A 20,705-nucleotide genomic window follows, 5' to 3' on the forward strand; every position below is an offset into this window, starting at 1 on the left:
TGAAAGGTATCATCATTCTTGCTCCATCTGACCTGATCACTGGTACCTTCAATCAGTGTGACTGCAAATAAACATCACTTGCTTCAAAGACCTGTTTGAAAACGTCTTCCATGCTGAACGTTCTGTGACCTACAGATTAGACTCAAAATCAAATCCGTTTCTGGCTGTCTGAGGTTTGGACCCAGCTTCCCAGCACCACCGCTCTGCTCACTACCCAGCAGCTCTGGCCAGTGTGATAGGCCAGGGAAGGATCCATCCACAGCAAACCTGATCCATAGTAAGCGGTCAGGAGTACCAGCCCAGGTGTATCAGCAAGGGGGTAACCAAACAGTGACCGTTACCCAGAAGGAACCCGCTACTGGATGCCGGTTAAGGAATCCAGTGGTGGCAGCATCTGTAAGCCCCTGCTACTGCGGTGAGAGGGCGCATTTGGGATAACAAAAGGGAACGTTGGCAAAGTAAGCCCAGCCGGTTCCCAGCAACAACAGACAGGGTGGCATAGGCGGTCCATCCTGTCACATGTGTATATATTTTAAATTTTGTTTTTCTGCTTTAATTTAAAGGAAATTAAGTTCTAGAAAAGCTGAAACATCTTTGGGTATCTGTCTTTTATCTTCATTCAGTTAATTTCTTAATAGTTGTTAAACTTCTTTATCCTTTGTCCTTATTTTACTTATATTTTATGTATTTAATGAGCACTGTGGTAAAGTAAAATGAGCCACAGCCTCTTCTGAATAGGATAAGGATGGAATTTGACAAACGCACACCAAAATGGAGCTGTCCAATATGGATCCTTTTCAGCCATGTAAGTCGGTAATTCCTCCTCTCAATAGCTTTTTTTATATGCTTCTTTTCAGGGAACATAGAGGTTTTTTTTCACAGCAACTTTTTTTTTCCTGTTACTTTCTCATTTGTGTTGATATTAGATGTGGGTACATAGTTATATTTATTGAAACATAAACACTTAGATTTGTATGTTTAATTTTACATATTTCTTCTTTTAGATATCGACCGGCCTTCCACACACCCACAGTCTCTCGAAAGTCTGTTTCCAAAGTTCGTAGAATGTTTTCAATGTCTCATAAGTCACCTCCTCCTAAGGTTCCTCAACCTGACAGAATGGATGAGGTGTATGATGCCCTTAAAAAGGGATTAGGGTAAGAAGAACTTTGGTAAATGTGTTTTATATGATTACAGTTGTCATTGGCGCCTTTAAGTCATATCTGTTGCTTAGGACATGGTGTGATACTGGACCACGTTAATATTGATCCATGCTTTTTATGTCTTAAGTACCAGTTTGTTTTTGTATGTGGCATTCCATGTAAGTTTGGTATAAATAGAGCTGTACCTCATTCAAAAAACAAACTTATTTTTATACATTTGTCATGCATTCATGTTTATCCCTTTTCTTATGCATTTGAAGTTTGATTACAGAAGGCTTAAAAAAATCCCAAAATATGAAGGTGTGTTCATGCAGTTAATAATTTCTATATTTTGTAATGGCTTACACGGTTCCTGTAGCATATAGCATTCCCTAATTTATGCCTTACACCTAGTGGTTACTGGTTACTTTTGTTTTTGAAATGTCTTAATTAGACCGCCTTTCCTAAATAGGAAATGGCAGGCAGGATCAAAACAAATGCATCACTGTAATTTGCATATTTTTAAATGTGTTTCCTGAAAAAAGTTTTTGGCTTAACCACATTACCTGGACTGACAGAAAAGTTTTCAAGCCCTTTTCTCTGGGGTGAAATCATTTACATTCCTGTTTACCACCACCCATTTTTGCCTACGTAAAATATTTATTTTATCATATGTTACTTGTCCTGGTTCAAGTTGGCTAACATGGTTATCTCATCTGCCTTCCATTTGATTAGTTACTTATATAGAAATTTTGTACTTGAAAAATTCTTGTATGTCTATGCAATCAGTCTCAACCATTCTACTTATCCTCTGGGGGACTGCAACTTGTTTTGAGCATGCTAGTTCAAGGAAAACTTTTTTTGAGTGGCTTTATTGCCTTCTGGCATCACAAGGTCATTAATTAAGTATCACTAAAAATATATACCATTTGTAGTGTACAATGTATGCTACTTAAAATATATAACATCATACTAGTGAGCCATGCATATTGCAATCCAACACTGTATACTTTAGAACGCTCTCATCAGTATTTCTCTGCTGTAGCCTTACTAAAAATTGTTGTTGACATAGTCTCAATTTCCCCCCTTCTTCTTCTTACACCATTTTTCCCTCCTTTTCATTGATGTTTTTGTTAACATGCTTAAACGATTTCCGTTGTGATTAGTCAATACACGTTTATCCTTCATAACTTGAAATATATGCTCTTGGGATGATACAGTAGAAGTAGTCAATAAACATGTAATCAGATGTAAGTGTTTTGTAATTGGTTTTATCTTACTAGGGCATATTTAGAGGTTCACCAAATGGAATTGGATAAGCTAACATCTCAGATCAGGGAATCCAAAAGGAACTCAAGGTTGGTAAGTATCTGTGTGCTGGAGCGTGCTGTGAAATACTGGTTTTCATCTGGCAAAGTGTAACTGTTCATGGTGGCTGTAAATATTCATAGAGGTAATCGAGAGAAAAGTAAACTTCAGTCCTCCATGGAAGCCATTATAATGGGTAGGTTACCTGCTAGGTAAAGCCATGTTAAAAAAATGCCCCAAGACTGTATATAAGACAGGTCCTCCTTCTCCCCTACATATTTTATTGTCTCTAATCTTGGAAGGTCAGGTAGTGTGGTGTTTTCTCTAGTGCAGTAGCTTACCTTCTTATGGTCTTTGCGACACACCATCCATGGTATAAGCCAAGGACTGGACTTGGGAATACGGGGAGCAGATCTGTTGTAAGGTTTTCAGATTTAACGCCAGTTCACGAACCTTGGTGGTCTGATCGTACACCACGTCATAGGTCACGGGTTGCAAAGATTGACTTGAAACTGCTCTGAAATGTTCCCTGTTCTGGCAAAGAATTATGACCTGTTTGAGTGGAGCAGCAGGGGATCTGCAATGGAATAGAGCCTGAGTCTAACTCCAAACAGACGAAGGGCACCTGTTCTAGGGTAGTCCCTAATTTAGGGGTGCTTTGTTATTCATGCATTTCACCAAGACCAAGTGAGCAGACAATGCACGTTGAAAAACTTTGATTTTATGCAGAGTGGCCTAAAATTTGGATCTTAAGCATCTTTGGACACCATTGCTTTTTCATCAAGGTCAATGCCATCAGCAGTATTAGCCAGGAGAGTCCTCTGGTTGCGTCTATGGGTAGCAGATGCTCAGACACAAAATAGTTTAGCCAATCTCCGATTTTGAAGGTTTACTGATCTTTTGGGGATAAATTAGACCTCATGATACAGAAGTCTTATGGGGGTTAATCTAACTGCTTGTCAAAAGCGAAGGTCAAAATACATCTATTCTTCAGTGTTCCATTAGGTCTTCAAAGAGGTGGGAAGTTATGCACCAGGGAGACCATACACCAGGCAGAATGTTGTCAGGTATTCAGACTTAAATAAGTGAGAGCAAATCAAAGGATTCCACAATGTCTAATGCCAGGATCAGTCCCCATAAACACCAGTAGGGGGGAGAAGTGCACAATGTGTAGATGTAGATATGTATAGAGTGAAGGGGATTTTTTCATATCCGTAGACCTTCAGGATGCCCATATTCATATTCCTGTTGCAGTTCATCACAGATTGTGGATCATGGGCCAGTACTATAATTTCACCTGCCTGTCCTTCAGCCTGCTTTCTCAATTCTGCCACTCTTGTGGCAGAATTGAGAAAGCAAGGAGTCCCGATATGGCTCTTTTTAAACCTCCTCCTCCTGATGGAGAATTCAGAACACATTGTCAATTACAGGACAGCACAAGTGATTGCATTTCTGCAAGAACATGGCTGGATTGTGAACAGGACAAAAAGTAATGCAACCCATAACAACAAATAAAGATTCTGGACCCACATAAACATTATACAAGGCAAAGTATCTCTGTCAGAGGAAAGGTATATCAAGACTTCTCACCAGATATTGATAACAAAAGGACTTCATGGGTATATTTTCCTCCACCATAGGGATCGTTCCCTGCACAAGGTGGCACGTAATCTCCAGCTGGAATATTTACCCCAGTGGGATCACAAACAGATTTCTCTGGTGGTTCTTGTTTGGGTGATGGCATGATTCAGAGACTTTCCCCTTTTAGATACCACATTAGGCTCAGAAGAATTGATTATTCACTTTTTTCAAGCAGTGACGTGAACCTGTCCCTCTATTAGATCTTTGTGGGACCTCAATTTAGTGGTCAAAACACTGATGTCTCATCCTTTTGAACCACTACAAAAGGTATCTCTGAAATTGGATGACACTAAAGGTTATGTTTCTGGTGGCAGTTACTTCTGATTTTGGAATTGGAGCATTACAGGCAATGTGGTGCAAGTAGACGTTTCTAAATGTCTTAATAAAGATTCAGTAGTGGTACTTTGAGCCATTATTTCTGCCAAAAGTAGTATCTACATTCCACATTAATCAGGAGGTTGTGCTGCCATCCGTTTAATCACAACTTAGAGGAAATTGCACTTGTTGGACCTGGTAAGGGTTATTTCCCTATATGTATTGAGGACAGAAGGGTTTAGAGGCACGGAACAACTCTTTAAGCATTTCAGAACCTCGAAAACACCTATGCACCTTTTAAGCAAGCCATTTCTACATGCATCATAGAAGTAATTTATACAACCATACAAGTAGAATGGGTGTAAGATGCCAGAGAGGCCACTCAACCATGGCAGTAGCATAATCTTGGACAAAAAGGACTCGGACTTCAGCGACAGAGCTTTGCAAAGCAGGTAATTGGGGATGTAGTTGCAGTATGTACAGTGAAAATGTCTGCACCAAAATGTCTACAGGCATAAGGTAGACACATTTGTAAGGTTTACAGTCATACATGTTCATAAGGTCGACATGTAAAATGTGTAGTGTGTTGTACCTTGGACAGTCAAAAGGTTGACATAAAGCATTAGATTTAAAATTGCTATACATGTTAAAAAAACAAAAACAAAACACCTGAACTAAGTGTAAAAACCTAAAAATACCAGCATACCCCCTGCTCCAAACAGCTTAACCAACCCTAGTGCTGGTAGTTGCAAAATCAGGGGGACAGTCGGAGTGAGGGTCCCCAATATTATTATTATTACCAGCACTGGGCTTTGCCAGTAGCGAATAATGGTAGGTTAACTGTGCTTAGCTATTTTGGGAGTCGGTGTTGCTGCCAGTCAGGTAAATTTGTAAAGAGGGGGATTCATTCCTCCTGAGAGGTAACCAGTAAAAGTGAATTTTTCCCAGGTGCAAGTGGTATAGGGTGGATGCAGTGTATTGTATTGTCAATCTGTATACGTAGTGTTAAAAATAATAATTTTATTGGGTATATAATCTCTTAAATGTTAGGAAAAATTCAACATTCATATTGTACAATTCTGGCCAGAAAACGTCTATATATATATATATATATACACACACACATAAAGCAAGAATGCATACATATAACATACAAAACTCTACAATGCTGTGCATCCATGGTAAAGATTTTCCAGGTTATATTCATCACTGGAGAAAATCAAGTCCTCTTATTGGTAAGAACCGGTTAGTAGTCACTGAAATTCTATTAATATTTTTCAAGTAATTGTGCCAGATGAGCGTTCCTTATAGTTTTTGTAAATCCTACTTGTTGGCAGTGTGCACTAGGTCCTGGAAAAAATGAATGAAATAGTTCACTTACAGTTTGTAGCAGGATAATACCTCTAAATCCTTCTGCAGAACTTCTTACCTCCCCTGCGGCAGTCGGAGGCAATGTATGATTAGTGATGAGGTTCTGCAGTCTGTGTGTCTCAAATCTTGATGTCCGCTCATGCGCAGTTGTCCGCCCTCGTCCAGGCGGTTCCTTCAGCAGTGGGGTAGCCACTAGAGTTCTGGCTGGCGGGCAATATAGGTAGTAATGTTAGCTGTGGTAATAGATCTTTCTATAGTCACTGTCTTAGGTATGTTTTTTTCTACGTTTTCTGGATAGGGTTTAAGCAATTAATATCAACACGATTCGCCCCACTGAGTTTCAGGGCTTCCTCAGGGTAAAGTAATTGCTAGTGTGAGGATACAGAATTTATCTGGCCCAATTCTACCCACTTCATGTCGACTGCATACTCAGGCATGCCTTAGTATGCCAGGGAATCCTACCTTGCTTGAACCTAAGACCCATGGATGTGTCTCTGCTACAGATATAGTAGTAGCATGTATGGTAGAAAATGGAAACTCAACACCAGCCACCCTGCACCCTCCAGGAATCAATCCTCAGAATGAATATCCCTCTTGAACACTAAAGTGCCCCTTCTTATACTCACAGACTAGTGTCATGCCGTAGGGGTGTGCTTGGCTTTCTTATGTGTCTTAAGATCTTAAGGCATAAGAATACAATACACATTTCCTAATATGATTAAATCAGACACAGAGAGTCACCCTGTCTGGCATGTGAAAACAGTCCTAAACCTAATCTAGTTTGCCTACAGATGTAGCTAAAAGCATCATCATCACCATCAACCATCACCCATAGCAGCACTAACTCCGAAGTGCTGTACAGAGAACACATTCACATCAGTCACTGCTCCATTGGAGCTTACAGTCTAAATTCCCTAACATACACACAATCTTACAGTCTCTTACTGTTAGCCTGTAACGTGTGGTTAAATAACAATGTAAATAGCAGGGCACGTGTATTTACAATCTATATATATCGTTATAGCATAATGTAATGTTGGCTATTCTGTTCATTGTACTTTAAATAAAACACTTGTCTGGCCAAATGTGGAAAAGGGGGAAAGACACTTCCCCTAGATATATCTCCTATGGTTTAGGTAAATAAAGATAGCTTCCGTAAAAAAATATTCTGGTCTACCTAATGATGCATTGCTTCTACAGATCTAGAATACACATAGACTTACTCATTTGGCATAAGTCAACAATAGAGAGCTCTAGGCCAATATGAATACCTTGCCTACAGTGTAATAGGTTGTCAACACTCTTTCTCCTGTCACCCAAGCTCGCTGCTTTGAAGTCACCCTTGAATCAGCCCTCAGCTTTACCCCTCATATTCAGTCCCTCACTCTGCCACTTCTGCCTCCGTAACATTACTAAATCTGTCGCTTCCTCTCTCGTCATTTCTGGTCTCGACTATTGCAACCCTCGTCTCCCTTGCTCTCGCTCTTCTGACCTTCAATCCATACAGAATGTTGCCGCTAGGCTCATCTTCCTCTCCTACCGCATCTCTTCTGCTTCTCCTCTGCGTAAATCACTTCATTGGCTCTCTGTCCGTTTCAGAATTCAGTTCAAGCTCCTTACCCTCACTTACAAAGCCCTTCCCAACACTTCTCCTCCTTACATCTCTGACGTTGTCTTGAGGTACATACCTACCCGGTCACTCCGCTCCGCCTCAATTAACCTCTCATTACTTCCTCCCATGCTCGCCTTCAAGACTTTTGCCGTGCAGCACCTAATCTTTGGAACTCCCTACCCCGCCTCATTCGACTGTCCCCCAACCTTCAGTCCTTCAAATGCTCATTCAAAACTCACCTTTTCAAGCTCACCTATCTTATCACCTCCTAATCATTTGATCAATCACCTCCTCTTCCTTGTCTGCCATCTAAAAATTTTTCCCAGTTGGTCCTATTGTCTCTCACCACCTCTCCATTTAGAATGTAAACTGTCACGGGCAGGTTCCTCTCTACCTATTGTACCACGTCTGTCTCCTGTCCTTCGTACGTCCTGTCGTGTTTTTTGCTGCACTCTGTGTGAGTCCCCATAGCACTACTCACACTCATCTGAGCTACTGACATGTATTAGCTCATCTATTTGTTACTTGCTTCTGAATCTGACGCTACAGAATATCTGGCGCCTTGTAAATAAATAATAGATAACATAAACACAATCTCAAATATTACCAATTTTAAGGCTGATGTTCACAGTATGGGGGTGAGCAGAGACATGCAGAGCCGGATTTAGACCTCATGGGGCCCTAGGCTAGATATTGGTTCGGGCACCCCCCCTCCCCCCTCCTCCCTGAAACAATCCATAGCACTATATATTTTTTTTTAGCATAGCATATACTCCTATAGTTAAGTAGAAGTGTAAACTATGTGCCGCCGCACATCACGCTGCTCCTCCTGCATCACCATGCGGCTCACCATGCAGCCCCTCATTACTGTCCCTCTCATCACACTGTGCTCTCCTTTATCATTACACTGCATCACACTGAGGTCCCAGCAGTTAAAGAATAATGTCCATGGACCCCATATTTTGTGTAAGGGTATTGTTGGCTGAGGAGGGGCCATGTGGGGGACAGACTTCTAACTCACATGCCCCCCCTCTCCCTCTGCCCAGCACCTTTAGCCACACATCCCCCCCCCCTGTGCCAGAGCAGCTTCCATCACACATGCCCCCTCCTGTGCCAGAGCAGCTTCCATCACACATGCCCCCTCCTGTGCCAGAGCAGCTTCCATCACACATGCCCCCCCCCTGTGCCAGAGCAGCTTTCATCACACATGCCCCCCCCCTGTGCCAGAGCAGCTTTCATCACACATGCCCCCCCCCCTGTGCCAGAGCAGCTTTCATCACACATGCCCCCCCCCCTGTGCCAGAGCAGCTTCCATCACACATGCCCCCCCCTGTGCCAGAGCAGCTTCCATCACACATGCCCCCCCTGTGCCAGAGCAGCTTCCATCACACATACCCCCCCTGTGCCAGAGCAGCTTCCATCACACATGCCCCCCTGTGCCAGAGCAGCTTCCATCACACATGCCCCCCTGTGCCAGAGCAGCTTCCATCACACATGCCCCCCCCTGTGCCAGAGCAGCTTCCATCACACATGCCCCCCCTGTGCCAGAGCAGCTTTTATCACACATGCCCACCCTGTGCCAGAGCAGCTTCCATCACACATGCCCCCCCTGTGCCAGAGCAGCTTCCATCACACATGCCCCCTCTGTGCCAGAGCAGCTTCCATCACACATGCCCCCCCTGTGCCAGAGCAGCTTCCATCACACATGCCCCCCCCTGTGCCAGAGCAGCTTCCATCACACATGCCCCCCCTGTGCCAGAGCAGCTTCCATCACACATGCCCCCTCTGTGCCAGAGCAGCTTCCATCACACATGCCCCCCCTGTGCCAGAGCAGCTTCCATCACACATGCCCCCCCTGTTCCAGAGCAGCTTCACACACACACACATCCCCCTGTGCCCTGCAGCTTCACACACACATGCCCCCCCCTGTGCCCTGCAGCTTCACACACATGCCCCCCCCCTGTGCTCTGCAGCTTCCCACACACATACCCACCCCCCTGTGCCCTGCAGAGAGACACACAAATGCCCCCCCCCCTGTGCCCTGCAGAGACACACACACACACACACACACACACCATCTTGTTCTTACCTTTTTTTACAGGAACAGAAATGATGGAAGTTCCTGCACAACTGCCATAGACTTCCAGCAGCCCGCCTAACACAGTGTACCATGTGACCGCTGCGATCACATGGTACACTGATGTCATATTGTCGTGCCAAGGTACCTAGGCTGAAGGGGATTTAGCCACTACAGCCTCTAACCCTAGCTCTAACACAGCCCCTCCCCCGATTCGCGGGGAGTGCCGCGAATCGGGGGAGGGGCCGATTTGTTTTATTTTTTTCCCTTTCTTGTTTCCCCCCCATCTGGGCCCCCAGAGAGCCGCTAGGCCCTAGGCAGGTGCCTAGGTTGCCTAGCGTTAAATCCGGTCCTGGAGACATGTTATGGAGAATGAAAACATCCACATACTGAACGCAGACAATCGTAATGTATGCGACAATCATAATGTATGCTTGGGCAGACACTCTAGGGGGACATGAAAAAAAAATATGTTTTAAATGATGTCCTCACAGAGAGAGACTGCACTTTCTTGCCTTTTAAAGTCAGAGCCAAGACTGTAGGCACAGCCGATAGTGGATAGGAAGATCACAAGTGCAGTGGTATGATTTGATTGGTGATAAGTAGAGATGCTCACTGACCCCCGTGAAGTGGTTTTGGATATGGATTAGTTTAAGTTTTGGAAAAACCGCCCTCATGTGTCTTTGTTTTGGTTTTGGATCTGCATTTTTTTAGAAAAATTGCTAAAATATGCTAAAATCACATAATTTTGCTCTTTTTTGATCCTACATTATTATTAACCTCAATAACACTAATTTCAAGTAATTTGCAGTCAATTTTGACCACCTCACAGGCCACAATATTATTTTCATACACTTTCGGACAAATACTGCATAGACCTGGCTGGATGCTAAGTGACAGAGCAACGACTCAAACACACAGCAGTTCCTAGCACATCTAGGAAACATTGCCACACAGCAGTGTCAGTAAAGAAAAGTCGTGCAATTAGCAATAGAGCTCTCCTCTTTGTGTGTAACTTATATAACGCCGTACAAATTTTTTTTTTTTTTAATGAACCAGTTCTCCCTAGGGAATCCAGCCCTGTGCTGATCAGCCTGTGGCTAGTTTGTTATTATGGCAAAGGGACCCCACGCTGTGGGTTTCCCTGCTATAGTGCCACCAGCCCAGGATGGCAATACCTAGTGCTGGAAAAAAAAAACCAAAAAAAAAAAAACCCTTATTGCCATTTTAAATCTAGTGCCTTTTGTTGACATTTTGACTGTCAACTTTACAACACTGTACACATTTTACATGTCAATATTTTAACTGTGTCAACCTTATGACTGTAGACATTTTGTTCTATACATTTTGACTGTCAACTTTACAACCTGCTGAATGGACATCTATATACACCTTCGCTAGCCATTATCTGGATGTCTTATCCTCTATTGACTCTACGTTTGGAGCACACGTTTTTCACACAGCCACTGAATAAATTCAGGATTTTGCAGCATAAATGGCTGATCTGTTTTTTGTAGCTCTGTAAATAGAAATTGTGGGTACCTCAAAATACTCTATAGAGCTGCATTGTATACTGTCTAGAGGTGTTTTTTTAAACTCTACCTAAGCTGCAAAGCTCCGGAGGGGAGTGGTAGTGGGGCCAGGGCCGGATTTACCACTAGGCAACCTAGGCAATTGCCTAGGGCCCAGCGGTCCCAAGAGGGCCCTCCCAGGGCCGGCGGTGAGAAAAATGGGCCGCTACTTATGGGCCAGTGCTATGTGCTTGCCCCCCTGGGCTAAAGTCTGCCAGCCAGCCCCTGATTTTTTCAGGGAGGGGGCCCCAAACCAGTATCTTGCCTAGGGCCCCATGAGGTCTAAATCTGGCTTTGAGTGGGGTCCTTTCTCCCTTTCTAGAGGAGGGCCTGAAGTTTGCTGCACCCTTTTGCACTTTTTTTTTTTTGGTACTACGGGTACGAAAGCACCATCCCAGGCTTTCTATAAATGATTACACTACATTAAACAGCACAAACAATGTATTTCCCCTTGGTATTATATATGCAGTGGTGTCAACTATTTTTGTGTTTTTGTGTGTTCGACATTAAACACCTAAACTTGATCTTTTTGTCCTGATCTCCAAAACAGCTAAGTTGAAGTATAGTTTAGACTGTAACTGCAGATATGGGGCCTGAGTCATTAAGGAAAGCAAGTAAATAAAAGGAGTAAATGTTCTCTGGGACAAACCATGTACAATGCAAGGGGTGCAAATTAGTATTCTGTTTTGCACATAAGTTAAATACTGACTGTTTTTTCATCTAGCACACAAATATTTTATCGCTTTATCTGTACACTGAAATTTAAAGTTGATCTAGGACATGCCCTAACTATAAATCTGTCCCCAAATTTTAAATTTACTTCCCCCTCCAATGCAACATGGTTTTGCCCAAGTGCAAAGTTACTTCTATTTTTATGCTTTGCTCTCCTTAATGCCTCAGGCCCATGATGTGTGCAATTGGCTGAAAGCGCTCTTGAGCAATGATATCTTTAATTTTTTGCATTTGTAAAGCACTGGTAAGACTCTTTCAGTATAAAACATAACAGCCATAATGTATTCCTTTTAAATGGAATGATGCATTGTTTACAAAATTTACATTAAAGCGCATCTGACCTCAGTTGTATTCTTTCTTTCTTTTTGTTTTGTGCAGGAAACTAAATGTGACAATGATGTCTGCTTTTTTATGAGCACTTTATAAATAAAGGATAATAGTCATATCACACTGTGACTGTACATTAAGGGGCTTATGAGACAAAATACATACAAGGTCCTGAAGCAGAAACTAAAGATGACTATGCTTGCTAAAATGAGTTTAAAATCTAAGAGGTCTGAGGAACATTTGATTTATAATGTAGTGGGATAACTATTGTAGCTGCTAGTAGGAAAAGTGTATGTGGCTATTTTAATTCAGCAGCATTATTATCCACCAATAGTAAGTCAGCCGTTTCAGTGCAGTTGTGTGGTACAGTTGGTGGGTGTGAGAGGTGGACACATGAATCGTTATTACACAGCAGACCGTCATGAATGGTACTTCTCTTCTGCTGTTTTGTACAGTTTTTATGTAAACTAACTTCTGGATAACTCCATTAGATCCATCACATGGGGAAACTTTAAAAATTGTGTTAGTGTGACCTTTTAGAACATCTAAAAACTAGACGCCAGTGTATTTTACACCTAGAAATGATCAATATGAAATGTACATACAGCAGACAGAAATCTACATAAAACTAATAAGTGATTTTTACATTAGTTGAAACATTTAATGGGTGATGCCTACTTTTATTTCTTTATGTGGTTATTTGTGAAATGCTTTTCATATGTATGCCAAAATAATTTAAACTGTCATTGTAATATTTTTAGGGCTTTCTGTATGACCTGGACAAGGTAAGGAGATTCTTCATTTTCCTAAATTTCTATAGAAAATAAATATTAACTGTTAGTAGTTACCAAAGTGCTCCGCAGCGCCAGGCAGTGGGGCATACATAAAACAGGGACATACAAGATAGGCAAAATAGACATGAAAACAAAAGGGGAATGAGGCTGCTCATAAGAGTTTACAATCTGATTGGAAGAGAGTACAGCTGAGACGAGGAGTAGGTGTGGTTCAGAGTGCAGACTGTGACAGTTGTGATGTTGTATCAGAGTGATTAGTATAGGTGGGAGTAGAGGAAGCACTAACAAAGAGATGGTTTTTCAGAGAGTGTTTAAAGATTTGAAGGCTATAGGAGAGCCTGATTGGGCGTGGTAGGGAATTCTATAAGTGAGTAATGGTACAGGAGAAATCTATTTATGTCCCTGCATATGTTAGTCAAGCATTAAGAACATTTTAAAAATGTGTTCTTGTGATTATCACGAACATACACTATAGATCCCTTCTGAAATGGTCCTTGTCTTTGTAATTATTCATGTTAATAAGCTACTCTTCATGTTTAAACATGCCTGTCTAAGTCAGTTGGAGTGATTAGTGCAAATGGTCAACAGGCAACCATGTTTTTAAGAGTACCACTATCTCTAATTGGAGACACATTATTTTAATCCTATATATTACTAGTTTATGTTGTCCTAGCTATATTTATTGGCTAAATAATTTTTGTTTTGTAAGTATACAGTCTGTAGTTATGGGTGATCTCTCCCCCAGTTAGTACCACCCTATTTGTGTCTCCCCCATCCCTTTAGGATGTAAGCTCTCAGGAGCAGGGCCCTATTTCCTTGTGTGCTCCCTCTACTATTCCATCTCCCTCTGTACCTCTTGGCCTGCTTCGCTAGCTTCGGCCTGCTTCTTGCTGATTTCTACCATCCCTTTCACTATCTGTCCCAGAAATAATCTGCTTTACCTTGTTAGCTGTGTTTGTATATATATTTGTTCTTTCTGTATCATGTTGTGTCTTGGCTTTCTGTTTTCTGTATATGTAATGTACGGCGCTGCGGACCCTTTTTGGCGCCTTTATAAGTTAAAGATAAAAATAATAATAATAATCTTTTGTATTACAACTCTTGCTGCACTAAATGTCTCCGGATGCTCAACCAGATAAAACACTTGGTTGTCAAAACAGGAAAAGCTGAAGTATGGTCCACACAGCTAATCATGTGATTGTTTCTGTAGATACTGTAAAGTTAAATGCATATCTTCCCAGTTGCTCTGCCATCTATTATTTGATTACTTTCATATTCTCATCCTTGTACATCTTAATGATTTCTTCTTCTTTTTTTAATACAGCAAGTAAAATCCATTGAACGATTTATCCGTCGGCTAGAATTTCACACAAGCAAGGTTGGTCCTGAGTCCAGTAGAGTCTCATAAGTAATATGCTGAAGTTGCCCAATGAATGTGTTCCTTTAACGTTTGATACTTCTTCGTTATTTACTATTCATTATTCAAGTCTCTTCCACAAACCTATGATTTACCATAACTATTATAGTTACTACTCCTAATGTTAGATTCCACCTCCCCCTGTGTGCGCAGAGTCTAATTATACCGATAAAGTAAGTAGAGGATGCTCTGACCACCATTATTTCTTAGCTGCCAAATAATTAAGTTTTGCACACAAAAACAACATTTTGAATCATCTAGTATCATACACTGTCTGAGCAGAATGCAGTGACAATTAAATATACTCTCCTTAATGTATGTTTAATTGGCAAATTTAGTTTGGCGCATGAAACTGTGCTTTCTGGTCATTATTAACATGGAGGAGAAGCAGCAGCTTCTTACATGTAAAGCTCCCAGTTGCTGCCCCTCTAATTAAGTGGCTTCCGCCATGTTTGTACTTGCTGACAGGAAAGTAAAAACACTGAGTGACTTTATCTCTCTCATGTAGTGTTTTAGTAAATCCTGAGGCATAGGCAACAGCCTAGGTTCACCTAGTAGTAGCTCCATCTCTGGTTGCAGTGTATGATGCCAAGTAGCACATAACCCTGTTTTTGCATAGCAAACATTTGCTAATGAAAGAGGTTAGGTGAATCCGGTGCATCTTTTATGGTTTGTGTCTTTATTTTGCCTTGATGTTTGTTTCGTCACATTTTCTCGGATTAGGATACTCTGTGGTGGGTTGGAAGGGATGATGCTAAACAGGCAATTCATTATTGATGAAGACCATTCTCAAATGGAAAATGAATACCCTTAACCTCTATGTTTGAAAATATATGCGTCACGGAACAAAAAACAAAACCTTACACTATTATACAACGGTTAGAGGTATTTTACTACGATTTTCTGCACATTTCAGACCAACTAAATGTATATGTAACCTGTTTGTTGTTTTTACGATTTTCTGTTTATTGGCTTGGACAATTGCACAGTCCGTACCGGATATATACATTGTAATTTGCTATGGCCTTTTTCGGCCACTACTTTGTTTGTGGAAAATTTGAGGTGGTGTATTAATTAATAAATAAAGTTCTTAATATATATATGTGTGTGTGTGTGTGTATGTATGTATGTGTATATGTGTATGTGTGTGTATGTATATGTATATATATATATATATATATATATATATATATATATATATATATATATATATATATATATATATGTGTATATAAAAATTTATACCATGAGTTATTTATAAGTGATCCAGTCACACAAGGCACATTATTAGAGGAAATCTTGTAATCCTAATGATCCCTTCAGTCCTCTTAGAAGCTAGGTATGCAGTCTGTGTATCTATCTGTTTATAAACATTCTGTTTTATGATTTGTGGCCTAGAGTGCAGCCGTTGTATTTGTATTTGTTTCTGTTTGGAGGTGTGGGGCTGGCCAGCTTCTGTGCCCCCCCACACACACTAATTGTTCAAAGGCATTACTAGACATACAAAATTTTGATATGGGACCCACATACTGTAAGGGTCCCCAGTTATTGCCCAAGGTTGAAAAAAACACCTGTACACATGGAACTTAAATAGGGTTGGCCAGTGTCAGACTGGGGCATGAGGGGCCCACCAGGGGACAGCAACGCTAGGGGCCCACCAGAGGGGGTGTGGCCAACCATCAAAGAGGCGAGACCAGACACTAGAGGGGGAGTGGTCAGCCCACAAAGGACAGCTAGCACAATAGTGTAGTATATAAAGAATGCAGTGTGTATAAAGAGTACAGTCTTGATCTGCACCTTAGATTGGGCAGAACAGTCACCAAAAATCGGGATTATCCCACTAGACCAGGCTTGACTAACCTGTGGCACTCCAGGTGTTGTGAAACTACAAGCCTTAGCATGCTTTACCAATATATAGCAGCCTATTGCTGGAAGGGTATGCTGGAGTGCCACAGGTTAGCCAAGCCTGCACTAGACTCAGAACATTTGACAGACTGTCCTACCTGTTCTTGTCACCACCTGTGGCTGCTGGTTTCTTTAACTGCGGCTTGTCTGGATCCTGGAATGTTGAGGGGTCCTATTTGGAAAAAATAATGGGTACATTTAGAAAATTCCAACCAGCCCCGGCGTTAAATCAATAGGACCCACATTTAATACTTAGGACTTCCTCCAGCCCCAACATAAAAGTAATAGTATTCCCATTTAATAAACCTATTTCCCTCCCAACAGACAGCCCCTGCAATAAATTAATCACATTTACATATAATAAATATACCTATTTCCTGCAACCGTCACTGCCATTAAATAATTCATATTCACATTTAATAAATATACCTCATGCTCCTCAAACTCAGCCCCACATTCAATTAATAGCACCCAAACCACCCCATCTTAAATTAATAGTCCCCACTATAACATTAAATTGCCCCATCTTCACCCTACAAAGAAAATAGCACCCATTATTTAGCCACCACCTACCACACACACATTACATTGCCACAAGCCCGTTGTGCCATCACACACACATTACTGCGCCCCTTCATCACCATGATGTGCCTCCTTATAATCACACTGCACCCTCCATGCTGCTTTTGCTCCCCCCTTCTCCTGGCTCCTCTTCACACACTGCCATACTGTCTGTGCTCCCCCTTCACACTGCCATGCTCCCCCTTCACACTGCCATGCTCCCCCTTCACACTGCCATGCTCCCCCTTCACTCTGCCATGCTCCCCCTTCTGTTCCATGCTCCCCCTTCTCTGTTCCATGCTCCCCCTTCTCTGTTCCATGCTCCCCCTTCTCTGTTCCATGCTCCCCCTTCTCTGTTCTATGCTCCTATTTCTGTTCCATGCTCCCCCTTCTCTGTTCCATGCTCCTATTTCTGTTCCATGCTCCTATTTCTGTTCCATGCTCCCCCTTCTCTGTTCCATGCTCCCCCTTCTCTGTTCCATGCTCCCCCTTCTCTGTTCCATGCTCCTATTTCTGTTCCATGCTCCCCCTTCTCTGTTCCATGCTCCTATTTCTGTTCCATGCTCCCCCTTCTCTTCCATGCTCCTATTTCTGTTCCATGCTCCCCCTTCTCTGTTCCATGCTCCCCCTTCTCTGTTCCATGTTCCCCCTTCTCTGTTCCATACTCCTATTTCTGTTCCATGCTCCCCCTTCTCTGTTCCATGTTCCCCCTTCTCTGTTCCATACTTCTATTTCTGTTCCATGCTCCCCCTTCTCTGTTCCATGTTCCCCCTTCTCTGTTCCATACTCCTATTTCTGTTCCATGCTCCCCTATCACTTACCTTTTCTATCTGCTTCTTCCTTTTCTTCTCCTCTGTCTTGCCGGCGCTCCTCACTGAACGTCGGGCGTGATGACGTCACGCCCGGCATTCAGTGCGGACGGAGCCAGCGCTGCGGTCACGTGAGTTTTTTTTTCTTTTTTTTTTTTTCTATTAAAGTTTCTAGCTCCCCCCACCAACGAAGAGGGGAGCGATTCAGGGTCGGGGCCTACCGGTGGATAGTCCGGTCCACTGGCGGGCCAGTCCGACCCTGGGGTTGGCTGTCAATCATCCCCCCCCCCCCCCAGCTCTGGCGCCCTTTGTAGCTGCACCCCCTGCTACTATGGTAGCTACAATGATAAATAATGTTATATATGTTCACCATCTTCCCTTAGGGTTTGTACTAAATAATAAGTAGGAGCGACTCAATGGCTGAGGTATCCAACCACCTCAACAATACAATAATTCACAGGCTTATACCTTGCATTTACACTGTGTATCTTGCAGTTGTATGTCTTAGTGTTAAATAGTAATAACTGATCGTGGTACAATGTAACAACAGCAATGTTCCAAATGTTAAAAAACCAACAAAAAAAGTCCTTTCCAATTAGATCAAGACATCCTTGGTAATCAGTAAATTAGCTTGTGGATCCAATTGGTGTAACACAACAGTCTCTCATAAATCCTTCTAAGATGATGTGTGGTAAAATACTAAAAGTTTGGGGCATGTCATGGAAAATCAGTAAATACCCGAGTGTGGACAAGTTGCATGAATTTGTGATTTTGAAGGTCTTTCGATAGTAGCTGCTCGAAGTTCCTTGAAATGAAAAATTAAGGGAATTGGTAGCCTTTCATGTATAATTCATAGTTTTGTATTTACTGAGCTGAAGTGATACAAAATCTGTTTGTCACAGCTAGATAGATGGAATTGTATCATAAGTTTAGCTGGATAACTGGGTGTAAGGTCTCTTTTAATCCAGTAAACCACACAATTTGGGTTTACAATCTGTTAGATTTCTCCTTTTGAAACCTAGTGATTACTTCAACCATCTGATTTTTTGGCATATTGAGCTTTGATTGGTGGAAGGGTATAGCAGATTTCCCCCCCACTATTTAGTCTACCTGATCTTACATATTTATGCAATCTTGACCACTGCTGCTCAGATGAATTTGTGATTAATAATCCTATGTATGCCTCATGGACCTATAATTCTAAAAGAGTGACGGTCCATCCTGTCACACGTCTCTCTATTAGCATCTGAAGGATTTAAATTCAACATGTCCCCAAAGATGCCATTATATATATTTGTCCAAGATACTTATCTATTACCACAGTAAATACTGTGTATGATAGATGTTGAGAGTGTTTATGAAACGATTTGAATATGACAGTCAAATGCTTGGACATATGCCGCTGATTGTATAATTGTTTATAATATCACTGCCTGCATAAGACTGCCTTCAGGGCCCGTTTTAGCATGTCCCCTTTCAAAAAATAAAGTTGCGCCCTCCTCTTTTATAAATTATTTGATCATTCAATACTGCTTTTTCTTTTAAAACAAATCCTATAATAAACTGTAATAAAGAGAGTAGTACAACATTATACATTAAACAGCAGACATGACTTGCTATATGAATAATATAAATTAAGAATATGTATTCTTTGTAATTAGAGACTTTACATTTTTGGCAAATTAGTTTTGGCAATGCCCCCTCCTTCATCACACTTTTTGTCCCCTCCATTACACTGTGCTCCATCAATCATCACACTGTGCCCCCTTATGATCCCACTGTGCCCCGTCATCATGCCCCCTTCATCGTCATACTGTGCCCCTTCATGGTCACACTATGCCACCCTTCAACATCACATGGTGTGCCATGGTGCCATCTTTATCACACTGCACCTGTATCACACTGTGCACACTTATCACATGTGCCACTTCATCACCCCCCCTCCTTATTTGTGCCCCCTTCTCATCCCACTGTGCCCTCTCCATTATTACTATCCCCCCTTCCTTCATCACATTGTGCGCCCTCCATTACTACCCCCTACATCACTGTTCCTCCCTCCATCACATTGTGTGCCCTCATCATTTATGGAAATTTACTTAATTTGTAATGGCCAATATAAGTAGTGTATGACAATTAAGACACAAGGATAATATAACTTAATTTGTCTCAAAACAAAATAGAGAAATGTATGTTCGCCTCATTTTATCTAGAATGTAGTAACGGCTGTGTTAAACATACATAAAACTACACTTAATGATTGTCTCAAGATTTCTCTGGCAATGTGGATTTTCAGAGCAGTTAACCGGCAGATTCACATTGTAGTGAATGCATGTAACATTACTGCATGTAACAATACTGCAGCTAAAATGCTTTTACTGTGCAAAATGCAGCGTGGTTAATGTTTGCACTTACATTTCCAGAGGCTTCCTCTACTTCATTTTTAATCTACGCTCTAGTACTGCAAATTTAACTAGCACTACAAAATTAAGGGATTTAACAAGATTTCAATTTGCAAACTAAAGAAAAGGATCACTGTTTTTCTAATAATTTAATATGGAGTGGCAATATATCGGAACAGTTTCAACATAATTGAAACCATCCTTGTTTTAGTATCAAATTTCAGCATTTCGCATGTCAAATGTGACTGACTTGCAGTGTTAACCAGCGCTTACTCTTGCAGTAGGAATTCTCAATGGTAGACACTATTGACCCCCAAAGCATTTACACGCAGTGAGTAAAAGACAGAGATAGCAGCTACCAAAAATGCCAAAAGTTATGCAAATTAGAATATTTTTAGCCAACCTAGGAAGACAGTAAAGGAATCTTTATCAGAGTTCATGTAATCATAGCAACCTATAGTGTAAACATCACAAGTAAAATGTATCACTAACAAAGTTTAGATAAAGTCACTGACATATAAGCCCTCCATAGCTGTCGCCTCTGTTCTATATTTTAGGGACACACATTTTTTTACCCAGGTATCCCTAGGTGCAGGGGCCCAAAATACCTTTACAATAGCAGAAATTTTTCACAACACCTGCTAAATTGCCAGCATGTAAATTTTTTTTCTTATGTAGCAGGTGGCAGAGCCAAAATGGCGCGATTCTCTGTGAATCTCGTCAT

General features: G+C 41.6%; 1 protein-coding gene across 2 annotated transcripts in view; it reads left to right on the forward strand.

Moving 5' to 3' along the window:
* Positions 1 to 20,705, forward strand: part of RIPOR1 (RHO family interacting cell polarization regulator 1) — a 280,592-nt gene that overhangs the window by 95,833 nt on the left and 164,054 nt on the right. For both annotated transcript variants that reach the window (XM_075188806.1, XM_075188805.1), the window contains exons 3-6: positions 1,005 to 1,157; positions 2,426 to 2,504; positions 12,858 to 12,881; positions 14,215 to 14,268. In XM_075188806.1, coding sequence (XP_075044907.1) covers positions 1,005 to 1,157; positions 2,426 to 2,504; positions 12,858 to 12,881; positions 14,215 to 14,268 — 310 coding nt within the window. The remainder of the gene's footprint in view (positions 1 to 1,004; positions 1,158 to 2,425; positions 2,505 to 12,857; positions 12,882 to 14,214; positions 14,269 to 20,705) is intronic.

The sequence above is a fragment of the Mixophyes fleayi genome, chromosome 10, assembly GCF_038048845.1.
Source record: "Mixophyes fleayi isolate aMixFle1 chromosome 10, aMixFle1.hap1, whole genome shotgun sequence".
Classification (NCBI taxonomy): domain Eukaryota; kingdom Metazoa; phylum Chordata; class Amphibia; order Anura; family Limnodynastidae; genus Mixophyes; species Mixophyes fleayi.